Here is a 27,558-nt window from a genome sequence, read left to right as displayed (position 1 = left end):
TGTCACAAAACCCCATGCAGTAAATGACAAGCCAACTCCAAAGCACTGCACCTAGTAAAAATTTAATATAATAAAACAAATTGAAAACGGCAATATTATTTTAACCATTCACAATTAAAGTGGAAAAATTATAAGGCAGCCATTCATGGAATGATTTTGTGTACAAACTGTTTGGAAAAAAGACATTAAAGTTACAGTTCCATACATGGAGTCAGGTAAACAGCAATGACCACATAATGTTTTTCCCTGGAAAGCCAAGGCTGCTAGGAGATATAAGAACAGTAAGGAAAAAAAAATATTTTTAAAAGAAGTTTGATGTGAACAGGAGTCTGAAATTTGTGATAAAGAATCTGATATTCATCATAAATTTTCCCACCATACTGCAATCACTCCTCCTCCTTCCACCCTCAAAAGAATACAAGTATACTTCTCTTTTCTTTTCCCCAAGTCCCAGCACAGAACGTGAAGGCAGCAGCAGGAACATTTATTCCACATCATCCTTCTCTTTTCTGCAATCAGCTGATACCACATGGACACATCTGCTACTGTCAAAAGCTCTTTGAAGGCTCTGAACTAGTTCCTGAATAAACACGGTGGTTTTCCTGGGCCTCTCGGGTAAGATTAGCCTTCTATATAATCCACCTGGAAATGGTTCTTAGTCAACAGTGGGTTTTCTGTGTCTAACACTCAGCCATCTGACAAGCCACAACAATAAAAAAATCCTGTCTTGGTGTGACAGCTCTGCCATCCTTACTTAAATTAATGTCAGTGCAGCTTCTGCATCTGCCATTGAGTACTGAAAAAGAAATACTTCCCTTCTTTATATAAGGAACAATAAAAGCATTAGAACAGTAGGGAAAGTACCTAAAGACATCAGGATCAACAGAGACAGCTTTAGTCCAATTCCTATTGCCAATTAAGAAACCATTAACTGAAAAGAAACAGGTGATGAGATTATGGATTTCCTAGAGGGACCTACAGAAGGAAAGGGGGACATGGCTGGCACTCGGTTTAAGCATTTACCTGCTACACCTACTGCCACCTACCTCACAGAAAAAAAACCAGGCAGAGAGGGCTATTACAGAGAGAGTAAGAGGAATTTGTTTGCACCAAGGTCTCCTGAGAAGTAGAAAATGATACCAGCTGGCCCTGACTACACGCAATGCTTGGATTTACTGTGACAGATGGGGAGATAGGTAGAAAGAAAGGGCTATAATAAAATGGACCATTTAATTTAACTCATTAAAATACTCTGCTTCAAGAAAATAATCCTCCATTTGGTACTAAAAATTTGGAAAGGTTTGATAATATAAAATTTTACATTCTCCATATCAACATAACCAAAAGCTTCTTTAGTCACTGCAGTTTCACTTACAGAATTGAAAATAATAATTCAACAGAGATAACAGGCAGCCAAAACAAAATGCTGTTGATACTTCTAAATGGGTAGAAGAAAAAATAAAAATCACTAAGTCTTCCATCACTCAACCAAATGCCAACATGAAAAGTATGTTTTCAGAATTTTTGTGCCAATTTTAAGTTGCCAATGTTTTAATTCAAATTCCCTCACCTGCTGCTATAACTTGGCCTCTATACTTCATGAATCATTAAACTGAGTATTACTATTTCTGATGGCTGCCCCAGAAACTGGAAACATGATGGGAAGGACAGGAAAATGGAAAGATGACGAGACCTCTCAGCAGTGGCACCTATGATTAATGTGCCAGAGGTTATGTCAGCAGTGAAAAGCCTGGCTGCCACATCCTCACCAATACACACTGGTCCATGTAAAAAGGTACTACCCACATGCTTCAGCCGGGAACAAAAAGGCATGAAACCATGAAATGGGACCTTACCTCCATAAACCATTGCTATTGTTATACACAAAGTGAGGCTGAAGGGGAATGCACTCAGGATGTCAACTCCCAGGGTGGGGTGCACATGCAAGTGATAGGACAAAGTTTAAAGAATAAAAACTTACTGCTTTACGAAATGCAAGTACCTAGTGCTGCAGTAAGCTATCTCCTGCTCTTGCAAACCCTCCAGCTTTTGGAAACGGTTATGTGGAAAGATTAAACGTGGTAAAATAGTGAGATTATCAAGGAAGAAGGTAATTAGGGAGAAATCAGGAAGAACAGAACTCTGGAGTAAACAGCCCCGTGTATCATTTGCATGTGTTAGGAACCTGTCCTGCTGAACTTTTTAAACCAGTCACTTACCAGTTGCATTATGTATGCTGTAAAAATCCCCAAACCAAAACAAACACACAACACCATTGAAAAACACACAGAAGAGGATCCCATCCACATCACTAATTTTGCAGTGGCTTTTCAGAACACAATATTAAGGTCTCATATTAAAAAATGCTTGTTTAGGCCCGAAGCACTAATTCTATCTGAAAATACTGTCTTATGGGAAAATATGACTTCTAGTAATTTTGCATTGATCTTATATAGTAAAACACACAAATGAACAAGCACTCCTGGGAATCAATACTAGGTTCAATCCTGGGATACATCCATATTGTTACAGAGCCAACAGACAAAGCCACCACTAGTCCAAGAGCCAGGCCATATACCCATTACCCTCTGAACTAACAGACAAACAGGACGATAACAAAAACATAAAGAAGTTATGAGGCACAATGGGCTGTGCAGTTTAACTAACAAATGGCATGAAAAACAGTCACACTCATTCAAATAGAAACAAGAAGCACTTCAGTTGAGAAGATATATCAAGACTTCAAAATTCATTTTAAAAAAACCAAAAAGAAAAAAGAAAAATATATTTGGCAATGTTATCTTCAAAAGTGCAGACAAAGTATAGCTTAAAAGGGGTACAGCATTAAAAAGTTTTCCCCTAAAGAAAGAATTTTATGCTGATTCTGTGCATGTCAAGCATTCCCGACTTTTCAATGCACTACAGTTATTAGAGTATAACATGTTTTGCATAAGGGAAATGGTGCCTGATAAGACAAAGCTGTGCCTTGGAAATGGAGGGATCTTTTACCACTCTTCTGCAGTGAGAGACATCAGCAATTGGCAGAAAGTTGTCCAGCAGATTCACCAAAACTAATGCTTATCAGTAAGAGGAAAATGAACAATTCCCAAAGCAAAAGCAAAATGTCTAACAGGTTCACTGGGAATCCACCAGTTGGGTTTTTTGTTTGTGGGTTTGTGGGATTTTTTTGTTCAGAACTGCTTTAGAAACACTTTGTATTCTATCTGCAGCATTAATATTTAACTAAACATCTTGTTTTGTTAGCCATAATACCTTTATTTAGTGAAAAACCCACACAGCCCCCTACTGATTTCAGCAGCTCAGATTTTTGAAAATGAGCTAGTAAAGTTCTCTGGTCCCTCAACAGCTGTCTCCATCAGATTTCCACCCCTCAGAGCCCAGAGCAGCTCTATTTCAAGCAGCACTATGGGTATCTCTCTCAACAGAAGCAGTAGTGTATCACAGTAGCCAATATGTAATTCCTGCTGACATTTTTGGTGCTTAACACTTGACTGACTTGGCAGAAGACTATCTCCCAAGAAACAATGCCTTTTTAGAATTTATTAACAATTGAATAAACAATCAAAACACTATTCTCCTTGCTTCTATCCTTCGTCAAACAATGGAATACACTGCAAAACTCATTTGCACTTTCTTAACCAGCTGATTTCTTACTCTAATCCTACACATTGTCTACATAATTTCTTTCCTATCAAGTGACACTTCTGTGACAATAGCAGTGTTATCCAGAGTTCCCAGTGTAGGCCATTTCTGCAATACAATTAGTGACAAGCATCACAAGGGCCAATCGCGTTGCCAGGACAATGTAGAACCAATGGGGGAGAACCCCCTTCTTCATTAGTGAGACTTCAACCTCTCACAACGCAGCCATCCTTGGGTTTTGCTCTCAGCTGCAAAAGCTGAACTGCAGAATACTTTGGTGATTGCAATTTCATGATGAGTCGCTATGTTCTTCCCTGCTCACCTTTCTTAAACTCCAAGTTCCATCTTCCCTGAGAATAGGGCCAGAAGTAACAATTAAAATAGCAAGTGTCTTCAGAAAAGAAAGTTACATAGAATTTGCGTCCGGCTGCCAAAGTACATTTTGCTACACTAAAAACTTTCCCAGTATTCCTCATTTTGCAATCAAGATTCCCTCTGAACTCCATAAAGTAGATGGGATGAATGATGGGTAAAAGAATGATAAAGGGAGCAGCAGACATTTACTGCTCATGTCTTATAGAGGAGAAGAACAGTGAAATTTGAGCGTTTAGTGATGGTGTCCAATGGACAAAACTAGAGGAATAAGGCATCCTAATACTAGGGCTGCCACCTCCAGACGACTGAGTCCTTTTCCTCCAGTTGATTCAGGTTTGTGGCTATGAGCAATTCCTCCTACTTCTGGGAGAACATGAACTGTGGCAACATAAAGGAAAGTCCCAGCAGAAAACAGCATAGCAACTCCAGTGGCATTGACTTCTGAAAGGGCTTCTTTGCTGCTCTGAAACACAAACAGCAAAAAAAGTGAGAATAAGCAGAAGTTCTTCAATCAGTAATAAAAAAAATTTCTCTCAGTATCCAAGCACAGAAGGATTTCTATCAACTCTCCCTGTCTCACAATGACAATGGCTTAGCATGACTTTAGTGTTTTGCACCTTCCATGTAGTAACTGGCACTCTAAAGTTGTGGGGGAGCAGAAAGACACCCCTCCTCCTAGTCACTTCACTTTGGACTTACAAAAGAAAAAACCCTTACAAAAGAACCCTCAGAAAAGCAAGAAAGTCACAGTCTGCTGAAGCATCTTATTTGACCATGTCACAGCCAACATACCAAACAGGTTTTGAAAAAAAAATAAATTTCATATTGCAAAGCCACAAATTTTAGGGAGGATGCTCAAGATTGACTTTAAACAAGGGGTTCAAATAAGATGTTAGCCTTTAAATATCTGCTCCACTGCTCTTCAGAACCAAGTCCCAAAACATCACTCATTCAATATTTTATTTGTATGTAGACGTAAACACCCAGAACTCTTCCAGGATTTCCATGCAAACTGCATGAAGAAACGTGTCTTCTGCATCAAAACTGAGCACCCCTTCACCTCCATAATAGGATTAAGATATGCTGCACATCAGTAAATGCAGTGAAATGCAAACCCACATATCAGATTCAAATGCTTCCTGAATGCTCTCCAACTCAGGTGTAATCTTAGTTCTTGTGTTTATTTCTCAGGTCATTTTTCCAGAGAAAGATACATCAGCTGGACCTATAAAACCACAGTGACAGCCCTGATGCCTTATCAATTCTCTGTTCTTTCTGAAGGGCAAAATGTAAACCCAACCCTTGATGAGAACACTTCAAAAGAGTGCTCAAAGAGAATTCTCTTTTCTATTTACAAACGCAACCTTTTTTTCTGCTGTCTCTTGTACTGTAATGTCAAATATAAATCCTATCCAGCTAAAGTAAAGGATTATCCCAGATGATTTATTTAATCTTTCCTCCCATGCCTTGAGTTTTGTGAGATCACATGTTATATCCTTTACAACACGCCACCATAGCACGTCACCAGCATGACACACCGCAGTTCAGAAACAGAGGAGCATCCCAGGATATGCTATGAGAAGCAGAAACATTTAATTTGGACAAAGATGATAAACTCATGTGCAGTGTTCCATTTCACAGGCCATTTGTTGCACAGACCCAAAACACAACGATGCTTTATGGAATAAGGCAAAAAGACTGTTCTAGCTGAGGACTCAACTTCTGACACAGACTTTGAATATAAAGGACCACTTCTGGGATGGTGGGGGAAACCAGAGGAGATTATTTCCTACCTGCATATTAAAAGAAGAATGCATGCCACAATGCTGAAAATTACTTACTTAAATAGGCATCAGCTAAAACCTGGTATATGAATAAATTGTTCTCAGTGGGGAGCAGCAGAAAGGATAAAACACAGAAATCAGACTTCTAAAAAAAAAAAGCTATACCAAACTCTATAAAGGAGTTACATCACTGACTCTGATGGAAAAACATGGATTATTGTCTCTTTTGTGCATTTATATTGCTACCTTTTCATCAACTTTTCTTAAATCTTCGTTCTGCTGAATTTTTCAAGCAGTTTGGAATTATGTAATGTGCAACTCATATCACAGTCCTTTCCCCAAACTTCACCACTAAGCTAGATTTTGGGCAGAACAAAACCACGGACCTACCTTGCTTAGCCCTAAGTATGTCACCATCGACATAACAGGTGCTGCTAACGCAAAGACCAGCAAGTGTTTTCTGATTCGATTCCGTTCTAGCCCAGCGTGCATCAGGAAGGAAACCAGGCCAAAGGCAGCTGGTGCCTGCAAAAAACAATATTCACTGCTAATACAATACCTTCTAAAACCCCCAGAAAGATGAGAAAAAGTTGAAATATGACTTACTACATTGAAATGGACTGAACTGGAAGACATTCAGGGCAGGCACTAGCATGCTGCAGCTAACCCAAATCTAGAGCATTCTGCAGACTGCCCCATCTTAATAACGGAACCTAATGGAAACTCATGTTCTGGCTATGAGAAAACACGTACTTGTGTAGTCATTATAAATACCAAAATATTCATTTTGACTAGAGTCATCACTATAATCCCTAAGACTCCATCAACTTAGGTCATTTCTCTTTTCGTCCTGTTACTATCACACATTAGATAGACAGGTTCTTCATCTGCAGTAGAAAAATTCTACAATTAACATGGGGAGGGAAACAATTGCCCAAAGACAGGTAACAGTCAGCCTCCATGTTAACAAAGACTTAAGAGCTCTTTTGATTAGTTCATTCCTCTTCTCACCAGGAAGCAAACAAATACTTCCTTTTCCCTCTGCTGGCATCCACTTTCTTATCCAAAAGGCATAGATGTCCTACTACTCACACACTGAATTCACTATATTTTTTCTTGCAAAAAGACAATAGCAATCCACCCTGACATTTCTGAGGTAACACATAAAACTAAAATACATTAAGCATTTTTATACAGAGAATCCTTTTTTTTTTTAAACTTAGAAGGAAATCATAAGTGAAAAAAGATGAGAAAGAAAAAAGCATCAATCAGGATCAGAAGAACAGAAAAAAGATAGCAGAGAAGAAATAATTTTCTCTTCTAATACCAAATATTCATAGGAGAAATTTTCCTCCTCTAAAATTGTACAATTTCAGAAGTCAGTTAATTTGAACATTAAGAATAAAAAAAGCAAGTTTCACCTGACAATAGCCATAAGTTAAGCTCTAAGAGATGACAGTGACATTGCCACCCTCAAAAAAAGTTATGTAAACCACAATTTCTTGCATGAACAAAGAAAAGACATAATAGATATGCATTTCCTAACATTTTGAACATGTAATTATGCAAGATTTCTGATAAATTTACAACTAACCACTGTAATCTGTGCATATGCTACCATAAGGCAAATTTCATCTGCACATGTATGTTTGGAGCCTATATAGCCAATAGGTACATTCACACAAGTATTAAGCAAAGATCACCCCCATCTTCAAGAGCCACTGTTTGCTTGTCACCATCAGCAAAAGATTTGTTCTCCTACAGAAATGGTATGAGTGACGTTGAAGCTACTACAACAGAGGTAACCAGAAGTTGTAATTTAGTACTCTGATATTCAGTGGTTTCAAAAGACTAACCCTTTAAACACTAAAACCCTTCACAACAAATATCCTCCCCATTTTCTGATGAACATCACGGAACCAAGAGATTGTTGTAATCAGCATAAAACTGCTTTCCCTCCTTGAATGCACTAGCATATAGTTCTGTGCCTCACCCTTTAGAACTTCTCTGAATATGTCTCTTGCAGCAGTAGTAATCTAGGGTTTTCTTGTTTGGTAAATAAACACTACCACACTAGCTTCAGAAGTCAGTGTGAAGCTGACACACTTCTTCATGAGCTACTCTTCTCTTCCTATTTTTGGGAGACTTTTCCCAGCTTCCGCAACCAAGGGAGGCGGCAGGCAGTCCGAATTCTCTCTCATTTGCACTCCACTCAGACTTAGCAACAATCATGTGCTCTACTATCATACCTCATACCTGTGCTTTTTGGTCCTTGACACTGTACTAACCTCTTCATTTCAATGGCACTAAACACTTCTGTATTACCTCACTAATGAAACTGTAGATCTTTAGCAATTCCTGTGAGTGTTAACAGTCTTTTGAAGAACAATTAAGATTTTTTTGATGATAACTCACCTTGTGCAACATAATCGCAACAAACACTATCAACTGGACACTAGTCTGAGAAGTAGAAGCTGCTGCACCCAATGCAACACCATCAGCTGAAAAAGGAGTGCAGATTCATGGATTATTCCTCCACATGAGCTTCCCCATCCCCTCAAAGGCTGACAGTAGAAAACATGTTGATTTAAGAAGCTCTGTTACTGAAAACTGCCATTAACAATAGCAACCCAATGGAGGATTCACTTGCCTTTGTTTGTTAAGCCATAACATTTCAGAGTATCAGACAACCCTCAACAGGAGCTGTCTCATATTTCCCAAAACCACAAAAACCATACCAGGAATCAACTCAGTGTTGACACATTCCTTCAAGTAACAAGGAACAAGTTTGGTTGTTTTGGTCTTCTGTACTAAAAGAGACTTCCTGTCTAAATTAAAAAACCTGTTTTAGATACTAAGCATTGCAAGAATTTTAATTATTACCCTTTAAATGATTTTTCAAATATAAATACTATTGAAATATTTTTTATCACTTACAATAAATATACTGTCTAAATGAAATAGAAAATGGATACTACACTACTCCTTAATATATAAACACTTTGGTTAGTGAAGAAGTATCTTTTTGATCAACATCTTCTGACTTATCTAGACAACAACCTTCAGCAGGACATGAAAATGCATCATATTTATACTACACATATATAGTGAAGAACTACAATGTGAACATGGCTTGACTGTAACATACACCTAACAATCAGTCTGCAAGTCAGCCTAAACGTGTTTCAGTGAAGTCTTTGTGCTCCACCTTATAATGTCTTTTTTTTCCCTGCAAGGTACCATTCTTTTAAATTAGTATTTTTTTAAAAAAACCATCAACCAACAAGCAAATCCAAAGGTGTTCCACACTACTCATCAAATACGTTAGCCTGTTTTCAAATTTAGCAGCTAAAGGAGTTAGCAAAGGAATTGAAGAGGCAGAGAGTGAGCATCACACAACCTTTCAGATGGGGAAAATAAAAGAGTAAAGTAAAGAGTAAAAGAGAAAATTCTGTATCCAAATAAAACTCTGTGAAGCATCTGAGCTCCCAGTTAAATCTGGGGAAGATCCTTAGGTCTCCTTGCCTTTTTTTTTTTTTTGTTTTGTTTGTTTGCCTGGGGTTTTTTGTTTTTTTTTTTTGTTTGTTTGTTTTTTTGGTTTTTTTTAATAAAAAGCCACCTTCAAAAGCAAAACCCAAGTGTCTCCATCACACCTGAAGATGACCCACACAGCAATGCATGTACTTGACAGGCACTAACAATTAATTACAATTAACTGCATTACCTGCAGCATGCACTACTAGTCCCAGTGTTGTGGTGATTTTGGAATTGCCTGATCTTGCAGCTTCTGGATCTGAAACAGTCATGAGAACAGTTAGGATAGAAATCAAATGAATAAACTATGCTGGAAAAAATAATTGTGAGTATCACTGTACATATCTCTCCCAGCTGCTTAGGCAGTTGTACTCAAAACTACCAGCTTCTGTATTTCTGCATTAGACTTACTGTAAAATAGTTTGACACTTAACACCTTCAAATCACCTGAAGTTCTGCCAACAAACAAGTGACAGATTCGTAGACAATTCTTTGCAATTTGCAGGATCTCTCTCATAGGCCGAAGCAGATACTATTCTTAACCTCCTAAAATGAAATGTTAAAGGTTGGTGCCACCAAGAGAAAGAAAAGCTATTTTTGGATCCCAAGAATCCAGAACTGCTGCAAGAGTAAGGATGATTTGTCCCCACACAGCTCAATGTTTGTGGTTTCCTTCAGGTGACAGTCTGGGTCAGTTTTTGATGCAGTGTTTCTCTGGCAGTTCCTAGTAAACAATAAAGTCTATGTGTCACAGCACCAGCTGCAAAGATTTCCCTTTGACATTATACACCACAAAGGAGAAGTGCAGCCAGTGCTGCTTGCGATCCAGTGTTTGACCAGAATTGCCTGAACATTTACAGGTTAGCTCATTACACAGCACAACAGGGCAATATCAATATCCCCCACTACACAATCAGTGGTGAAACTGTTACAAAGAATCGCTGCAGGGTGGGTAAGCCCTACACAAGTATAGAAACATCTTATTATTCAACTGTTTAATTCCAGACAGTTTGAACAGCCATGACTGAATTATCCCAGTGGTCTGTAAGACAACTGCAACCACACCTACACAGCTGCTTCACTAAGTCTGCAGTGATGCCAAAACAGAAATTCCAGTCCTGTCCTTTCCTCCTGCCTGTCCCCTCGCCCTCCAGTCTCTTCATTCCCAGGCACCCATGTAGTTTCCCAATGAGCCAGATCAGGGAAATAAGCTAGCTAAAAACTAATGCATTCTCTTTGGTCAGCTTGATCTTCTGAATGAAGGGAAGCCTATGTGACTAATTAATTGCATAAGCTGCACTTGCATGACAGCAATCGTTTACTCATGTCAAAAACGGGAGGAGATACTCACAAAAAACATTTCCTTTACAATTGTTCTGGATTGACCATTACTAAACACAAAGAGTCACATTTGACTTCATACCTTCACTCTGGCCTACTGAATTTTTCTAGTTTAGACTAACTTCTAGTCACTCGGTAGATAATTAACTACAAGACATTGGTTCAAGAGAAAAGTGTTCTTCTTCAGTCTCTTTAAAAGACATTACAAAACACTGCTACATCTCCTGTGATGTGTACAGGCTAGATAAAACTTAATATTCTATTTTACAGTGTGTATCTCTAACACAGATCACAGTCAGTTTTTTCCTGGTATTTGCTATGACCAGAGACATAGAAAAGGGTCATAACCTACACAAACCAAGGATTCTTTTGGAAGAAAAAGAATCCTTGCTTACCTGCATCTCCCTAACATCCTCACTGCCATTGTTTCTTTAGAACAGCTCTGAAAATCAGCTACCCATGGCCGTGGCTCCATTTACACTTCTTCAGGAGCACACAGCTGACATAGGCCCTGCACTGGCCTTTCATCTGTACCACCCCATACGCACAAGTTGCGCTGTGAACTGACAAGAATCCAGCCAAAACATATTCCCCCTCCTTCGTGTGTGTGTTTTACTTTTCCTTTCAGATCAATTCCTTCGTTTTTCAGGGCCAAATTCCAGCATCAGAGGACATTGTGTGGGTGAAAATGAGCAGCCAAAGGCAATAAAATACCTTTTCAAATGACGGAACACCTTTGGTGCATGTCAAGCTACACTCTCTGAGCATGAAGTCACAGGCAGGAAACAAAGGCAACCATAGGCAATTTTAGAATCTTGCAAGAAACTGACAAATCTTTATACAAAGCAGAAAGTATTTCAAAGTAAGTGAGGCTCTAGACTAGTATGGGAGGCCCACCTATGCAGTTACAGAGCTTACATCTAATAATCTCTGCCACCTTACTTATGATAACTTGTTGCTCTTTGCAAATTTTACCTACATATATGACAATCAAGTAGGAAAAAACAAACAAATATAAGACTAACCTGAAGGTTTTTAGAGAGCCAAAGAAATCCCCTATGAGTGATATTGTAAAACAGACAATAACTCAAGTGTCAAGTCACCCTTCACTCCCACACCATACGTGCTCATACAGTTATTTCATCTTACTGAGGAAAGCTCTCAAATTATGGTCCATTTTGAGATAGATTTCCAGCATAAACATTTCACATGAACCTTCATTTATGTTTTTAAAGCACCTACTGAAACTCTGGACATGACTGGACAAATTAAATCCCAGTAGCATTCAAAAATAAAAACTGCAACTTGTTAATTAAGACTAATTAGCAAGTCTAATTGAAGTGAACCTTTACTTACCATCTGTAGAGTGTACATGAGAGCTGCCTATCTGATCCACCAACAGCATGAAGACAAAGCCGAGGACAAGGGACACACCAATGTAGGCATGCAACCTGGAATGGTCGTGGCCATGCTCATGTACAGCTGGGATTTTCACTACCATCTCAGACTCAATCACATGCTGCTTCTCGCTCGCTGGGTGATGCTTTCCTGTGAAAGGCAAGTGAACAGATTAGGAGACAGGAGACTAGACATGGCATAGTCACTTCTTTCCTCCTCTGCAAAAGCCTCCCTCACACTTTCCTGGACAATATACAGAAGTCCTTGTCTAAGGTCTTTCATAGACAGTGTTCTTAGCAAAGCCTGGCTGGTTTCTCCTCATACATCTTCAGCATGGAAAAGCAAAGAAAGCATTAATATGTCATAAGCCAAGCTGCATTTTAAATACAAATTAATTCACAAAAAATTGCTGTATAATTCCTTTTTTAATTGAAGCTGCCAGTTTTGTCAATATTCAGAGATACCGTCAAGCAGTTACTTCGTTATTTTCATTTAAGTGAGAAAATACAGGATGAGGAGATAAAATAGGTTCCATTTAATAATAGATTTAATACCATCTTTAACTGATGCTGAGATACAAACAAGCTAGTATTGATACACCCCATTGATACAGACTATAACAATAGCTTAGTCAAGCACACTGACCTACAACCGTCAGTACCATCCCAGAAACCCAAAGTCCAAGTCCTAGGGATGAATGATATGTGGTTGTTTCTTTTCCCTACACAAGCTATTAAAGCTTGCCCATGCTTTTTTCATTTTGAGAAGGTCTTTTGGACAGCAACTACTCTTCAGAAGCTTTAAAAACTTATACCAACAACTTGACTTACTCTAGCAAGTCATCATCTTGCTGGAATATTCATACATCTTCTTGGATGAGACAAGTTTATGTTCATCCCACTGTACAAAACATCACAATGCCATTACTACAATCAAAGCACATCAGAATGGGCTTGGTAGCAAAGATTTCAAACATATCTTTACTTTGGACCACACAAGATTTTTGCCATCTATGTTATGAAGCTGACTTTACTTCAGATCATTTCAAGCCATAAATCTGTGTAAAACTCAGGGCAATCTTTCTGACAGTGGTTATACAGTTTCAGCAGCTAAAACAAAGGACTGAAGTCAGCAAAGGAATTTTATTTGCTGGTAGTACCCAAACCAAGATTTCACTACACTCATACACAGGTTTATGATCAAAGAATAATCCAAGTCATGATATGCTGTTTGCTCTCAGCCTACAAGGTCAAAAATTAGAAGTTATTTATTCCATAGTTTGTGGGTAAATACGGAAGTAATAGTAAATTATTTCCATATCAATGAAAAGCACTCAAGTGCTTGATAGCAAGCAACCAGTCAGTTAAGCTACACCTGAAAGAGGGAAAACAAAGCTCTCTTTTTGTTTTTCTACTTACATTAATATACCTCAATGTTTCCCTTAGTTGCACCTTTCTACGTTTAATTATGTAAATAGATGAACTTGGAAAAAAAAAAAAAAAAAAGAGAAAGCTGTTCTCATGGTCTTAAGTTTGATTTTGAATATCCTACTTTTCTAAGAAAAATATGAGAAATATTTTTTGTAGTTAAATCTGTAATACCCATTAATTCTGCCCCTTTGCAATTATAAAAAAAATTTTACAGATAGACTGTTGTTAGACAATACTGTGAGTCAGACATCAAGTCTGAAGCCATTCACAGACAAACTCTTTTTTCCTAGGTAAATACTTCTGCTGTTACTACTACAGTACTGGAAAGTGTCTTTTTCTGCCATACACTAACAAAGTTATAGCCCGTACAGCTCTACACAACAAGCTGTCGAGTCATACATGAACAGTATGCCCCATTTAGTGAAAAAGTATTAAAACCCACAAATGTTCACAGCAATTGTATTCATTGCTAGCTGTACTATTACAAGAGAAAATTAGTCTACTCAGAATTAAAATTGAATAGAGAGCAAACCCACAACTACAGCTCATTAGAGACATCCGACATCAGAGTGCACAAATTATAGTACAGTATAAAACCATAATCAGAGCTTCTTTCACTTCTTGATAAAGCATGATTTTATGTATTATCTTCCATTTATTCTAAATCTAAGCAGAACAACATAAATTTAGTGGAAGCTAAAACAGTATACATTAAAGCGTATTACTAAAATGAAATATAAAAGTTTAGAAACACGAAACCCAGTACTACAAGGAAAGCAAAGGACTACAGTTACCTCTCAATCCCAGATCAGCAACAACACTACACCAGATGTTTGCAAGGTTCTTTACAGCCTCAACTTTATAGTGCTTTCCCCTGCAATCAGCAAGCCATTGCCATTTACCTTCAAACTTTTGATTCTGAGAATACTGGAAAAATCTCATACATGCAATGGCCATCTAATAGCACAAGTCTCCAAGCAAAAGCAAAATTTAAAGTGTGCTCCAAACAGAGGTGATGAGCACTGGCTATTTAAAACAATGTCATAACCTCAAATTGAGCTCTATTAAGGCGGTAAGACATGCTCCACACAAACATCCCCGCAAGACACAATCTCTGCTCACTTTGAGCTCTTCATTAGAGATGATGAGGTGGTGAAGACAGTGACAGTAGACCGGAACTGGATGCTTGAACACAGAGATTTAGAGGTGTAATGTACACCATCACCCAAGAAGAAATGCCTGCTACTCTGTGAATTAGCCCTATACAACCATAATTTTCAGCTAAGCATATTAATTCCAAGATGTTCTTCAGCTTCAGAGGAAATTCTTATTAGGGCAGGGATACAGATCTGTAAAACACCTCCTGCAATTGCTTTAATGAGAAGCTGTCTAAACTACAAAAAGAAATAGCAAATACTCCATAATTTTATTCTCTGCCAAAGGCATCCTTACACCTCCTTTGAAGTTCCAGCAGCAGTTAAAATTTCACTCTCCCCAGAATAAGAAACACTACACATGACCTATCATAAAAGGCTGTTATTCCATGAACAGTACAGTATCCAGACACACAAATGATTCAATAAGTCAGGAAGAGTCATCAATCTACAGTCTGATCACATCCTTCAACATGCAATATGCCTACGGTAGTTTTGCATTTCCATGCCTGCTTTGTGTCATGCTGCTGTGAAGCTCTTCCACCAGTCTCATGCTAAAAACCGTAAAAGGGAGCCTTGGTATATCATAATGCCACGACCTAAGTTATTTTGAACGAGGCCATCTGGGTTTGGTTCTTACCCTCCAAAATGTCTTCGTAAAGTGCATGTACTCCTTCTGGCACAATGACAGCCAAGGCAGTTCCACACAACAGCCCAGCACCCAGAACAGTCACCAACTTCAATCTCTCCTGCAAGAAAGTACAAAACAAGTATCATCTTTAAGAATGAAAATGCTTTCTTTACTCTCCCTTATTAAGAGAGGCTGGGGAAGGGGGTTACTTGTTACATAAATATTGAGCATTTGCAATTAAACCGTACCAACAACACATAAACTTAATGTTTTTATAGTATAGTAAAGAATAATAGTTTTGTTAATATTTTTGGAAGAATTTCTGTAACAAAAATAGAAAACACACATTGTTTATCAGTACTTGCTGCTATTACTTAGAGTTATCTTCCTAGTTATATTCTAGTTTGGGGCAAAAAGCTTAGACATCTCTTCCTCTCAACCTAATTACATTCTGTTTTACCAATAAATTCACCAATTCACTTCCTTGTGACTACACTGACAGGCTAAAGTCAAAGCCATGTACTAAAATCCAAATATATAAACATATAATGGGGTCTAAAATATGACAGTTTGCAAAGGCCATTACTCATAATTTCTGTAAGAACCCCTATCACGTAACATGCAGCAACCATGGGAGTTTAGATCCTCCTAACAACTGTGTAGCAAACATTTTGTGGCAGGACCATCATCATCTTCCATGCTCAATGAAGTCTGAGTGCCACCAAAATACTCATGTTAACTACCGAGGACCTAGAGACAGAGGTCAGCATTTGAATAACAGGAAGCCACTTGTTGCATATCATTATTATGCCATCCATTCTCCTTCACGCACGGTAATGACAAATTGTTCTGTCTCACCGAAATGTGCAACACTTGCATAGAAGAAGCAGGAGGCACTAGGGACATGCACAATCAGCTTCCTGAAAGCAAGCCAAATGTGACCATAAGGGAACAACTGCAGCGCTACTGGGGAAAACGCAAAGTGTAAAGTTGCCACAAACATGCACTGCATACTAATGTATGTAATGATTATACTTAGTAAATTGTCATACAGTGGCAGTCTACATGAGAAGATAAATTTTCAACATCTGCTGTTCATAAAGTAATTTTGCAAAAATATAGTATCTTACAAGGATAAAACCATTATTTTTATCTGCAACTATAATATCTTTTGCATACATACACAAACACAGAGAAAATTGTCAGAAGGAATACTGCTTTATTACAACTGCAAATACAGAGTATAGCTTGCTTTCAGTTGGGCACCTGTGAATTTTAAAGGTCCATTAAAGTAATACAGACTAACAAGTTATCATTACAAGATAAGTCTTCACATCTTCTTCAGTACAAAATAGTTAGTGAATACAGAAATTTAGTAACAACAGCCTACATAGATAGGCGAAAGTAATATAGTTTTATCCATTTCTGTTAAATACATTTGCATGTTAAAAAACAAAAGCAACACAGTAAAAAGTGCTAAAATTCCATGGAAAAAATCTCAAATTCCTCAAATTAGCAAACTGTTCCACTGCTCAATATTTGACATTGAAACTCTTACTCGGACCTATCAAAAACTCACACCTGCTTTCAGCAGGAAGTGGCCTCAGTTTCTGCCTCTGTTACACCACCACAACATTCAAACTGCTCCAATTCCTGGGGGTTTTTTAGGTTTTTTTACATTTAGACTACACTTTAAGAGATAGCCTCAGAACTGGTACAGTGCTGTTTCCAGCCCTAAATTAGACCAACTGAGTCCTGTAAATTAGGATTAAGCTGAAAGGGTACCTCTGCACACAGAACTAAGGCAAATCTCTGTTCAGTTTGTACCTTTTACCACCCATGTTTAGTCATACCTGCCTTTCCTGGAGTTTTATACTTTCAAAAATACCCTAATCTAATAGAAACAATAGAACACAGCATGAGATCAGAACACAAGTAATAAATTCCATGGCAAAAAAAATAATCTGAAGGAATGTATTAACACTAATGAATAATTTTATTTTTCTCTAGTATCTGGGGTCTCTTATGCATAGCATTCACTTTTATTTTCAACTCAATCATTACATTAGCCAGCGGGAAGAGGCATTTTTACTCACTGTGGCCATCCACAAAACTTTTTGCAAACTATAGAATGGACCGTCCAAACATTCATTTCAGTTTGAAATTGTCTTTGTTGCAGAATCCTAAGCAATAATTTTAAACGAAACAATTATAACTTCTAATTAGACACTTCCAGGATTAGCTGGGATTTGTGCATCACGGACAGAGATATTTCGCTCTTTTAAACCAGCATTGCATGCAAACCCTTAAAATATCTTAAATAAAAGACTTAAATCAAGTGTAAAACCGAGTCAAGAATTTCTGAGAGCTTAAGATACCACAATAAACTTGACTGCACATTTGTGTACTGATGGTAAAATACCACACACACAAAAGGCTAATAAGATGTGATTACTGCTTAGGCAGTTTTGGATCCACAACAGACCTGTATTCCTGCAGCTGCTGGAAGCCTAGAAAGGTTTAAGAGACCACTGATTCAACTATACAAAGAAAACACAAAGACAGATCAAGAACCTTACCTCCAAACAAGACTGAATATAAATTACGAGTTAACAGGTGACTATCAAGTACATACATAACTAAATGCAAAATTAAATTTAAAAAGAGACAATATTAGCACATGAGGCAGCACCCTCAGCAAATGTGCAAGAAAACCCTTCGTGGGCTTCAGGACAGAATTGAGTTTTGAAGAGCAAGGCAGTGGAAGCAAGAACACTGAAGACACATAAGGCAAGGTCCACCAAAGCTTCAGATGAAGCACTGGCAAAACAGAAGTCTGCTGATGTTCATGTGAAGATGCCCAAATACACTGTTAGGTTGAAATTCATTTAGTTGAGTTGTACTTTTCCTAAAATGAACAGCCTTTCCTTCTATGCTGCTCAGGGTCTACAGCTCCCAAAGCCTCCTATTAATAATGGGACCAAAGGACAAGTGCAAGCAGCCCTCTGACTTGATGGAAGACAAAGGCACATTTCTCCTCCGGCGCCCTGCTTCCCAAAAGTAGCACTACTTCCAAGAGAAATGGGCACCCCTCATAAGAGTGCTCTTACTACCTTAGAACAACTAAACTCTCACTACACCATACCTCCATACAGTAACCATCATTTAGACCGGAAAAAAACCCGCGGGTATCAGAGGATATTAGGAAACTTACAGAGACTGTGACAATCGTCATCACCTCAACAACCATTTCTTAGATGCAGCCAAATATGATTAATGAGGAACTCCTGTACTGTCTGGAAACTTACCCGATCTAGGAAAGTCTCCCTCTCCTTTAACAGTACCTTAGTTATCCAAGGTATTTTTCCAAAAGAATGCCAATTGACTTTCACGTGGCAGTAACTTGAAGTTCTACAGTAATCAAAAAGCTAAGGTTTAATTTTCAACAGTGCAAGCTGTGAACCAAGGTTTTCTGAGAATATTCTTGGAATTTTTTTTTAAAGCCTTAATTTGAGTAGCCCACAGGCACATAATAAGAGATAATCTGTGACTTCACCAATTTCTTACACAAGCTTCTAAGAACAGCCATGCTTATTCATGTCCTTATACTACATGCTGAGACTTCACTCGTAACAGAGACTCGACTCAAATCTGGCAAGTTTAAATAGCTTCTGTACACACTGTGAAACAAACATAATTTCACACAGCAGTTTTAAATGAAAATTAATACTGCACTCATAACTTTTTAAGTTACAGCTTCATCCTTAACAGCGCTGCCGGATTGCAAAGGGACGGCACCAACTCCTACTGGGAGATCTCTCTGGTTTCTCCGTTAGCAACCAACGAGCAGTTTGGCGGAGGTGTCTTACCTCGGAAAAATTAACCGCCAAGGGTATAATCCCTGCCACATAGCAGGCGACCAGCATGGCCAGGGACAGCAGGCAGATGGAGGGGAAGTCATCCATTTCGCCGCTTTCTGTCCGGTCCCTTGAAGCGAAATCCAACAGCAACTTTTCCACCTCGCCCCTCCGCACGCCTCAACCCGTGCAGACACCGAGCTCCCAGGAGAGGCTTTCAGCCATCTCTCTCGCCTGGCGACAGCGGCCGACTCGACCCCCAGCCGGGGGTGTTCGGCCAGCCCGGGGGCGGCCGGGGGGCAGGAGCGGCCCTCACCTGAGGCGGGGGAACTTTCACCCGCACCGCGCCGCTGCCAGGACACGCGGGAGGGAGGGGTTGGAGACAGCGAGCAAGCGGGCGGCTCCTCACGGCGGGGCAGCCTCAGACAAGGCCGAGAGGACCCTACGGCACCAGCGGTCCCACCCCACACCCACAGCCGCTGCCCCGGCGGCCAAGTGGCACCTCAGCGCTTCCCCTTCCGGGACGGGCCGCGACCCGCCCCGCCCCCGCGCGCTTCCCGGCTCCAAGATGGCGGGCGGGCGGCGGCCCGCGATGGGCCGAGAGCGGCTCCCTCAGCAAAGATGGCCGCGCGCCGCGCCCCGCCCCGCCAGCCTGGCCGCCGGCCCTGCGGGCGCGTGCGCGCGCGCGCGAGCGGCGCTCTGGCGCGGGCGGCTCTATGGTGGCGGCCGTTGGCGCGGCGGCGCTTCCGGCGGGCGCGGGGGCCTGTGGGGGATCGCCGCGCGCCACTTCTGCCCGGCGGTGCTGAAGGAGCCGAGCCGCCATGGTGAGAACGGGACGGGACGGGACCGCCGGGCTCCGTGCACACCGCGCCCGCACGGGCAGCCTTCCCTTCCCCTCCCCTCCCTTCCCCCTGGGTCACTGCGGGCGGGAAGGCCGCGGCCGATGGTGCGGGCCCGGGAAGGCGGCAGCACGTTTTGGCGGGGCAGGGCTGGACGGGGCGGGGGCACAAAGGTGGCGGCGGCGCTCGGGGAGCGGCGCGCTGGAGACTCCCGCCCCCCTTCCCCGGCACCTTCTGCCCCTTCTCAGGGCGCTGCTGGAAGCGCAGCGCTTTCCCGCGAATCTCGCCCGTTGAGCGAGCCTGCCTTAAATGGCTGATTTGCGCTTTCCATGCTGCTTTCCCTGCTCCTCCCCTCTGCTCGGAAGAGGGAAAGGCGGGAGCTTGCGTTGGTGGGCTGTAGGAATGGCACGCTGAAGCTCAAAGGCCTCCCTATCATCGTGGTTTCATGCGTTCATCTAATAAATTAAGGTCTGTTGAAGGAAGTTGGTGCCCTGCGGTGGGAGGGCAGCTGCTTGTCGGTTTGCAGCGAAGTTCCACATCTGCCTGGCACTTGCTCCAAAGCAGTTGGCTTCGGCCATGATGGGCAGCTACAAGCCCTGTGCCTGGTGGCCAGAGTGCCTGGCAGAGGTAACTGCAAGACATTTAGGTGTGTGCAGTGTGCTACTGGTATTTGCATCACTGCACGTCTTACCCTTACAATGCGTGTTTAGCTTCCACTTTTATTGTTTTGGGGCTTTTTTTTTTTTTTTTTTTTAACGCTTCCTTGTCAAATAGACTACAATTGGTGGAAGCCTCCTTGGGCAGATGCTGCCTAGCTTTTAAGTCTTGCTGGTTTAGCTCTTGGCACTGCTTTAACCAGTTTTACAGGGTTCTGCCTTCAGTAACAGGAGCAATTTCCAAAGTGCTCTCTAGAAGTTCGAAATTGGTATAATGTAAACCATGTGGTGTCTCATTCCGTGTCCTGCTGAAAAGGAGCCAGTACAACTGTGCTTTTAAGGCAAATGCAAAGAAATCTAACTTATGCATCATAATAATAAGGGTCCGTATTGGGCTTTTCCAGGTAACCTGGTGCTAATGCCAAAAGGTTTATGGATCTTCCCTTGTTTTCGTTTTGTGTCACCTAGGCACACAGGGCAGGTAATAATAGTTGGAAGAGACTTCCCTCAGGCTTCTGAACTTGTCATTCTTTTGTACCTACATGGTATGACAGGAGCGGCAATTTTATCAAATCAATTTTTTTCCCTTAAATTAAAATAATGTCAAGTTCCCAAAGAAATGTTTGAAAAGCATTAATTCTACAATACACATGATCCAATGGTACCAATTTTAATATTTTTCCTGGGCCAGTATCTGGTAATGGATATTATATAGTATCTGAAGTCACAAATGGCTTAAAGTCAGAAGCCCAAATGATTTCTGCTGTGAAGTTCTGTGAAGCTTACATGTCTGGCTCACTTATTTTTCTATAATCTGATTATTTGGATAATTTCAGAATTTATACATTCATTTGGCGCTCCTCAGTGATCAGCTAATTAAAATTAGAGGTGCTGGAAAAATTATTTTATAATAATGTTTGGCAATCATTTGGACTCCCTGCTAAGACATGCCTGTTCAAGTACAATGCACTTTGGAACAGCCAGATACCAGCCCCCTTTGGGGAATTCCTTTCAAATCTATCATCCTCTGGCATACATGAAAGTGGATTTAAATGATCTACTCTCCTTTGTATGACTTTTGTTGTTACAGTGTGCAGCTCAGAATTCCCCTTTTTTTCCACTTCTGATTAGGAAAAGTCTTGGTCCTTCTTTTTGTCTGTGTAACATTTTCCTGAACTTCCCAGAATCTGCTACTGCCATGTTGAAACAGAATTTTAAAAACTGAAAACTGTATTCCAAGGATGGGAGTACTGTCACTTGTGGGTTAAGAATTTGTTCTGTTTTGGTTTTTTTTTCCTGTAAATCCTAACATTTCTCTTTTCTGTCACTGCGTTTGATGAGCACTGAACTGGTGTCTTCACTGATTTCCAAAGTATGGGTCAGGATTTTTCTGTCAGCAGCTGGTTAAGCCAAATAATGTCTTACCCTGCCATTGCCTCTATGTTGTGTGCTCACCTCATATATTAGCACTGAAAATGTTGGATCCAATTAGCAGCACTGGAAACGGCCATTTGCAGCATGCTTGCAAACTTTCTGTGCTATGCAACCTGTTAATTAGATCACAGATTGTGTACACTTCAAAAATCTTGCTTCTTTGCTCAAGTTACTTGCTGTAGCCAAGTGAAAAATGTTATGGAAATAATGGAAGCCACAGAGTGTACAATCATCTAAGTCTTCCCTGCAGAAGAACAAGCTTGTGGACTCCAACATTTGGAACAGTTTTCTGTGCCATAATTACTGTTTAAGTAAACTCATTGAAGTGTGAAAAACCAGTACATCTGTTTTGCAGGAAATAATCTTGAATGTTAAGTGCAGATTTATCGTATCGTTTGTGCTCCCTTGAAGGTAAATGAGTAACTCAAAATAGCTATTTCTGTTAAAACCTTTAAGGTGAGACTGACAATGTGGTTAAGTTGGGTCCCCTCCTTGCTCTTTATTTGGGGCATTGAAAATTTTACTAACAGCTTGCATTTGGAACAAAATAAGTAAATGCACTAATGCCACAGCTTTTATACATCAACTTTATTGCTTTGCTTGTCTGTCTAAATAGAAACTATTTCTGTGGTATTTTTTTAAACACAATAGCTGCTTTACTGGTGATTTTACACATTTTAAAGTTCCATAAGGATTGATAGGACTTGTTGGAAACAAAACTTATTAACACAGCTTATATAAATAGTAAATGCTATTTGGAAAATGTCTGTGTCCTTGATTGCTAGTCTAATATTTTAGTATTATACTTATTTTTACTTCTTCTTTCATATAAATAACTTAATTCAGACAAAAATCATTCAAAGTGCAATCATTCAATCATTTTTTTGGTGTTTGTTTTCTTTTCCAGTCTCACACAATTCTACTTGTCCAGCCTACCAAGAGGCCAGAAGGCAGAACATATGCTGATTATGAATCGGTGAATGAGTGCATGGAAGGTGGGTGGATGCAGACAGGGTAGTTAAAAACTGTTGCTAAAACTCTATTTTTGACATATTCACAAACTTAGTAAGAAAATAAGTTATTCTTCATGCTTTTCAAAGGTAATTCACAAAACCCCTCATACTTTTAGTTTACTAATGTTCTAGCAAACTAAAACCTAGTTATTATTTGTTTCTAAAACTTCCTTTTTCTATTAAATGTCTGGTTTTGATTTAACTAGATGGAACCACATCCAGTTTGGGAGAGTAGACAATATTCTTTCTGAGCCCATGCAGATTTCATTGCAGGATCAGCACCTAACTCTCATATCTTTTCTTAGCACTGTAAAGGAAAGATTGCTACTGGAAATAATATATTAAATAAAGGATTGTATGCAGTTGATACATAATTTGCAGTCTCATGGCACATGTGCCAGAGTAAAGATCCTGTGAGACATTGATACACATAACGAGCATGAAAAGAAGATTGAAATATTAGAGCTGTAGTTCACTTAACATTAGTCTTGCAGGAAGTTTTGTGAAGCAAACAAAAGTATAATAAAGACCATGTAAATCTCTGTGCTCACTTTAATATTACATTTTTCTCAAATGTACCTGAATTATTAGTAGGCTAGCTTAAATTTTAAAAAGTGCTTTAAATCTGTATACAGGCTTGTGCTGTCACTCTTACCTCAGTACCCTCTTTGACTCTTGGATCAAGAATGATCATTCTTACGAGTTCTTCTGTTTCTCAGGTGTTTGTGCAGTAGAAATACGTGTTCTAATTGCTGTCTTAAAATTAAGCTCCATTGGAGCTTACTGCATGGAAAGTTACATATTTGACAGAACTACAACTTTTTCCCCTAGAGGATGAAAACTTTTCTTTCCATGCATCTTACCTGCTCTTATGGTATTATGTTTCAATGCAAATCACTAGGAACAAAAGAATTTTAACTCTAGGAAATCTGATTGGTTTTATGGTGATAGTCTCTAAACTTTATTTGCGGACCAAGAGCTGAAAAAGTTTCAGCAGTTTTCTAATATTGTGTTGTTAATCTTGTTTCTCTGTAGGAGTCTGTAAAATGTATGAAGAGCATCTGAAGAGAATGAATCCCAACAGTCCATCCATTACATATGATATCAGCCAGTTGTTTGACTTCATTGATGACTTGGCAGACCTCAGCTGTCTTGTGTAAGTTCAGTTGTACAAGTCCATTTCAGTGACTTAGGAAAGTCAGAAGTCTTCCCTCTAAACTCTTTCATGTGAGTTTAACATAATGCTAGTTTATGTGGTTTTTGCAGTAACTGTAGTGCAGCAGTAGCGCAGCTGCCATAACAAGTTGCCCAATCCAATTAATTGCACAAATATAAGGTATCTCTAAAGAAGGCTTAGAAACCAGCAGTTCTTGGGTTTTGTTCACATATAAGCTCACAGCATTTCAGATACTGAAATCCAACTGTTTAATACAGCTGACTATTTTATTACTGCTAGAATCTGTTTTAAATTTACCTTTGTGCTGTTGGTCCAGTTCCTCAGGAGGCAGAATGGTTACAGAATTTTTTTCAGCTGAGGCAGTACTAGTGGTGGGGTAGAAGGCTACAGAAGTCCATTGCAGCCAAACGTTTGTTTTGATCAAGATATAGCAAGATGAAAGTTTCTGTAAATGCTGATTACGTGGTTAAGGAACAGAGGAATCCTCTGGAGAGCCCTAGCTAATTGTTAACTTGGTCTTGTGAAAACATCTCCAGTTCTCATTTGTGTGTCAAAGCTGGGGGCAAGCAATGGTGGTCTTGTGCACTTCCCATTCTGACTGCACGGTGCAATTGAGTGTTAGATTTCACTGTTCAGAAAAAAATTTATGTTAGGTTTAGTACTTTCCATACAATAAATTTCAAGGTGATGTTTTGATATGACAGTGGTATCAACTTTGCAGAAATGCTGTAGAAATAAGGATACAAATCTCATATTCAAGTAACAAAAGACATAGTATTAGGCTTTTGAATTTCAAAATACCAGAAAATTTTTAAGTGAGACTGTGGTGTAGACATTCCTGCAGCCAAAATCCCACTGCAAGTACTTGTGTAGCTGTCCATTGAACAGACTTTCCCAGTTTAAAACACAAAATTATTTTAAAAAACCTGAGCATCAGATTGTTTTCCTTTGTATTCTGGTTACTGGTGCTGACTTACTACAAATGCCATTTGCCAAAGTTTTCAGTAGAGCAAATAAAATGAGCTCACAGTTCTGCAGATTTACCTTGTCCCTACATATTCTAACGCGTTTGATCTTCAGGTGTTGTAGTGCTGGACTGATGAAATTTGAGAAACACAGTTTATCTAACAGACTGAAACTAGCCACTTGTTTTAGGAAGTAGCAGCTGTTTTCTAGGATAGTTTTGTGCCTTTCTTAATTAGGCTTGTAAAATCAGTGTTGTGCCAAATTCTACTTCAGCTTACAGTTTTCCACCAGATGGCACACATAGCATAAGGTGTATCAGACATGTCTTGTGTTCACAGAAATTCCTGAAGTACTTGATATCTGCTTTTGCTGTGTAGCAGTACGAATGGATTTGGGGATGGAGGGTAGAAATCAGTAACTTTTCCTGAAATGAACATTTCTTACAGTACACTAGAACTGCTGCTGCATGAATATATACTGAAGCTCTTTGGCCTTGATCCAGTCATGCTGGGGTTTAAATAATAAGACTTTTCTAAGAAACAGCATGCTTATGGTTTTTTCCTTAGGTAAGAACTATAAATTGTTCTGGAGTGAATTAACTTGGGATTTTTACTCAGCTTCTTACCACTGACCATCTCACCCTTCTTATCTGATCAGAAACAGGTATACCAAGATTTAAAGACTGACCAGGATTCTAGTAGTTCTTGAAGCATTCACTGAGAGTACCATCTTCATGAACAAAATATTAGCTTTAATGACTGAGGGAGAAAGGAGGGCATGAGCCTACACAGATAACTTCATGCAGTTTGCTTTCATTTTTCAGTCTCATTCTGTTTTAATTCATCATGCCCTGAGTAACTGAATTCTCTGGCCCTTGCTAATGAACTGCTTTTGTCAACTATCCTTGAGTAGCAAAGAAAATGCATCTGTGCGTTCTTGTTTTCAGTTGGCTTTTTATGAAGTGCCCTTGTTAGACGTAAGCTTGCCCTCCGTGCCAACTGGCAAGAATCCTTTGTCATCCATCTACCTTTGCTCCTGGAAAAAGTTGATTTTATTAATTTTCAAAAAATTCCAGACAGAAGTTGAACACTTGAAAGCTTAAATAAATCCTTGAAGTAATGTTGAAGAAGTATTTGACTCATTAAGATAAATTAGATTGTTTCCTGGTGGAACTATTCTTCTGCATTCTGAGCTTTAGAATACTAAGATTCTCTATTTGTTGTCTCCCTTAAATAATTAAATGCATGAATTTAAATGTGAACACACTGTGATCCAGTCACTCAGTAGTCCTTGGAGCATCTAGTTTTGTTTCAGGCTCAGGCTGATGTGCTGGGCAACTGTTTTTGAGAGAACAGGATAATCCATTTGATAAGTGGCAATTCCCACCTACTTCTGATACTGTCTTCTGTACACAACTTTCTGCCTCTTACACTTGAGGACAATTAATTGTTTGTGAAGTTCTTCTGGTAAACATATTACAGAGCAGACTGACATTGCTTCGTGTTTCCTCTGCAGTTACCGTGCTGATACTCAGACATACCAACCATACAACAAAGACTGGATAAAGGAGAAGATCTACGTCCTCCTCCGCAGGCAGGCCCAGCAAGCAAGCAAATAATGGGGGCACCATCATGGCATGGGTTTGGGGAGGGTTTGGACAACAGGTGTGTACAGAGTGTAGTAGTGAACGTTTTGTATTATAGTCATCCTGTTGCCATCTTGATAAACTCCTTAGCCAGGACTGATTGTATTTTTAGAGATACAAGGATTTTGTTGGATTTTACTTTTTTTTCAGTGTAAATGGAGAAGAAAGTACAACATCTTCAGCAGAGTTTTGGGGTTTTTTTCCTCCTTTTGCTAATGGTCCTACCTTATTTGAACCCCTGGGGCTGTTCGCATTGTACTTCACCACATTTGCAGTATGTGTCCCTCTGTGGGTTTTTCAACATTCAGTTATGTCCTTGAGATGTCTTAATGGGAAATAAAAAACTACCCTTTAGCTAAATTTGAGTGCTCAATTTTGTGGTTCCTGTCAAAAAATACAAATCTTTTTTCTTGTTACCCAAGGGATAGGGCTTCAGAGGTCACGTGGACTGAACCAACAGTTGTTTCCTGTATTGCAGAGCAGCTCAAATTCTGGCTTAGTCTTGATACTATTTTCCCTGGGCATCTTTGGGAAACACAGCAACCCTCTTGCACTCTACAGCTGATCTCTCTACAAGGCGTTTGTATTCACGTGTGTCTGCTCTGGGATTGGTGGTGGATAACAGCAGGCTGAATGTATCAAATCACAAGCACTATGGATT

At 39.6% G+C, this 27,558-nt stretch overlaps 2 protein-coding genes across 2 annotated transcripts; one reads left to right on the top strand and one right to left on the bottom strand.

Annotated features, from left to right (window-relative positions):
• Positions 1-43: 43 nt before the first annotated feature.
• SLC39A9 (solute carrier family 39 member 9) lies at positions 44-19,690 on the bottom strand. Its single transcript, XM_010390575.4, has 7 exons — positions 19,180-19,690; positions 15,320-15,428; positions 12,054-12,245; positions 9,547-9,615; positions 8,238-8,323; positions 6,213-6,347; positions 44-4,501 (listed from the first exon to the last, which is right to left on the bottom strand). The coding sequence occupies exons 1-7, from the start codon at positions 19,273-19,275 to the stop codon at positions 4,271-4,273; spliced, it is 918 nt and encodes a 305-aa protein (XP_010388877.1). The 5' UTR covers positions 19,276-19,690; the 3' UTR covers positions 44-4,270.
• A 194-nt stretch (positions 19,691-19,884) lies between these two features.
• ERH (ERH mRNA splicing and mitosis factor) lies at positions 19,885-27,257 on the top strand. The gene is made up of 4 exons (XM_039553119.1): positions 19,885-19,991; positions 23,004-23,091; positions 24,145-24,265; positions 26,768-27,257. The coding sequence occupies exons 1-4, from the start codon at positions 19,989-19,991 to the stop codon at positions 26,868-26,870; spliced, it is 315 nt and encodes a 104-aa protein (XP_039409053.1). The 5' UTR covers positions 19,885-19,988; the 3' UTR covers positions 26,871-27,257.
• The last annotated feature ends 301 nt before the right edge of the window (positions 27,258-27,558 follow it).

This window comes from Corvus cornix, chromosome 5, assembly GCF_000738735.6.
Source record: "Corvus cornix cornix isolate S_Up_H32 chromosome 5, ASM73873v5, whole genome shotgun sequence".
NCBI classification, from domain to species: Eukaryota; Metazoa; Chordata; class Aves; order Passeriformes; family Corvidae; genus Corvus; species Corvus cornix.
Note: the sequence above shows the minus strand (reverse complement) of the source record. Positions and strands in the feature narration are given on the sequence as shown.

Coding starts and splice junctions, on each gene's coding strand:
- SLC39A9 (XM_010390575.4), bottom strand. CDS start 19,275: ATGGATGACTTCCCCTCCATCTGCCTGCTGTCCCTGGCCATGCTGGTC. Junction 12,246..15,319: donor TTACGAAGACATTTTGGAGG/GTAAGAACCAAA, acceptor TGCCTTTCACAG/GAAAGCATCACCCAGCGAGC. Junction 8,324..9,546: donor ACTAGTAGTGCATGCTGCAG/GTAATGCAGTTA, acceptor CTCCTTTTTCAG/CTGATGGTGTTGCATTGGGT.
- ERH (XM_039553119.1), top strand. Junction 23,092..24,144: donor GGTGAATGAGTGCATGGAAG/GTGGGTGGATGC, acceptor GTTTCTCTGTAG/GAGTCTGTAAAATGTATGAA. Junction 24,266..26,767: donor GCAGACCTCAGCTGTCTTGT/GTAAGTTCAGTT, acceptor TTTCCTCTGCAG/TTACCGTGCTGATACTCAGA.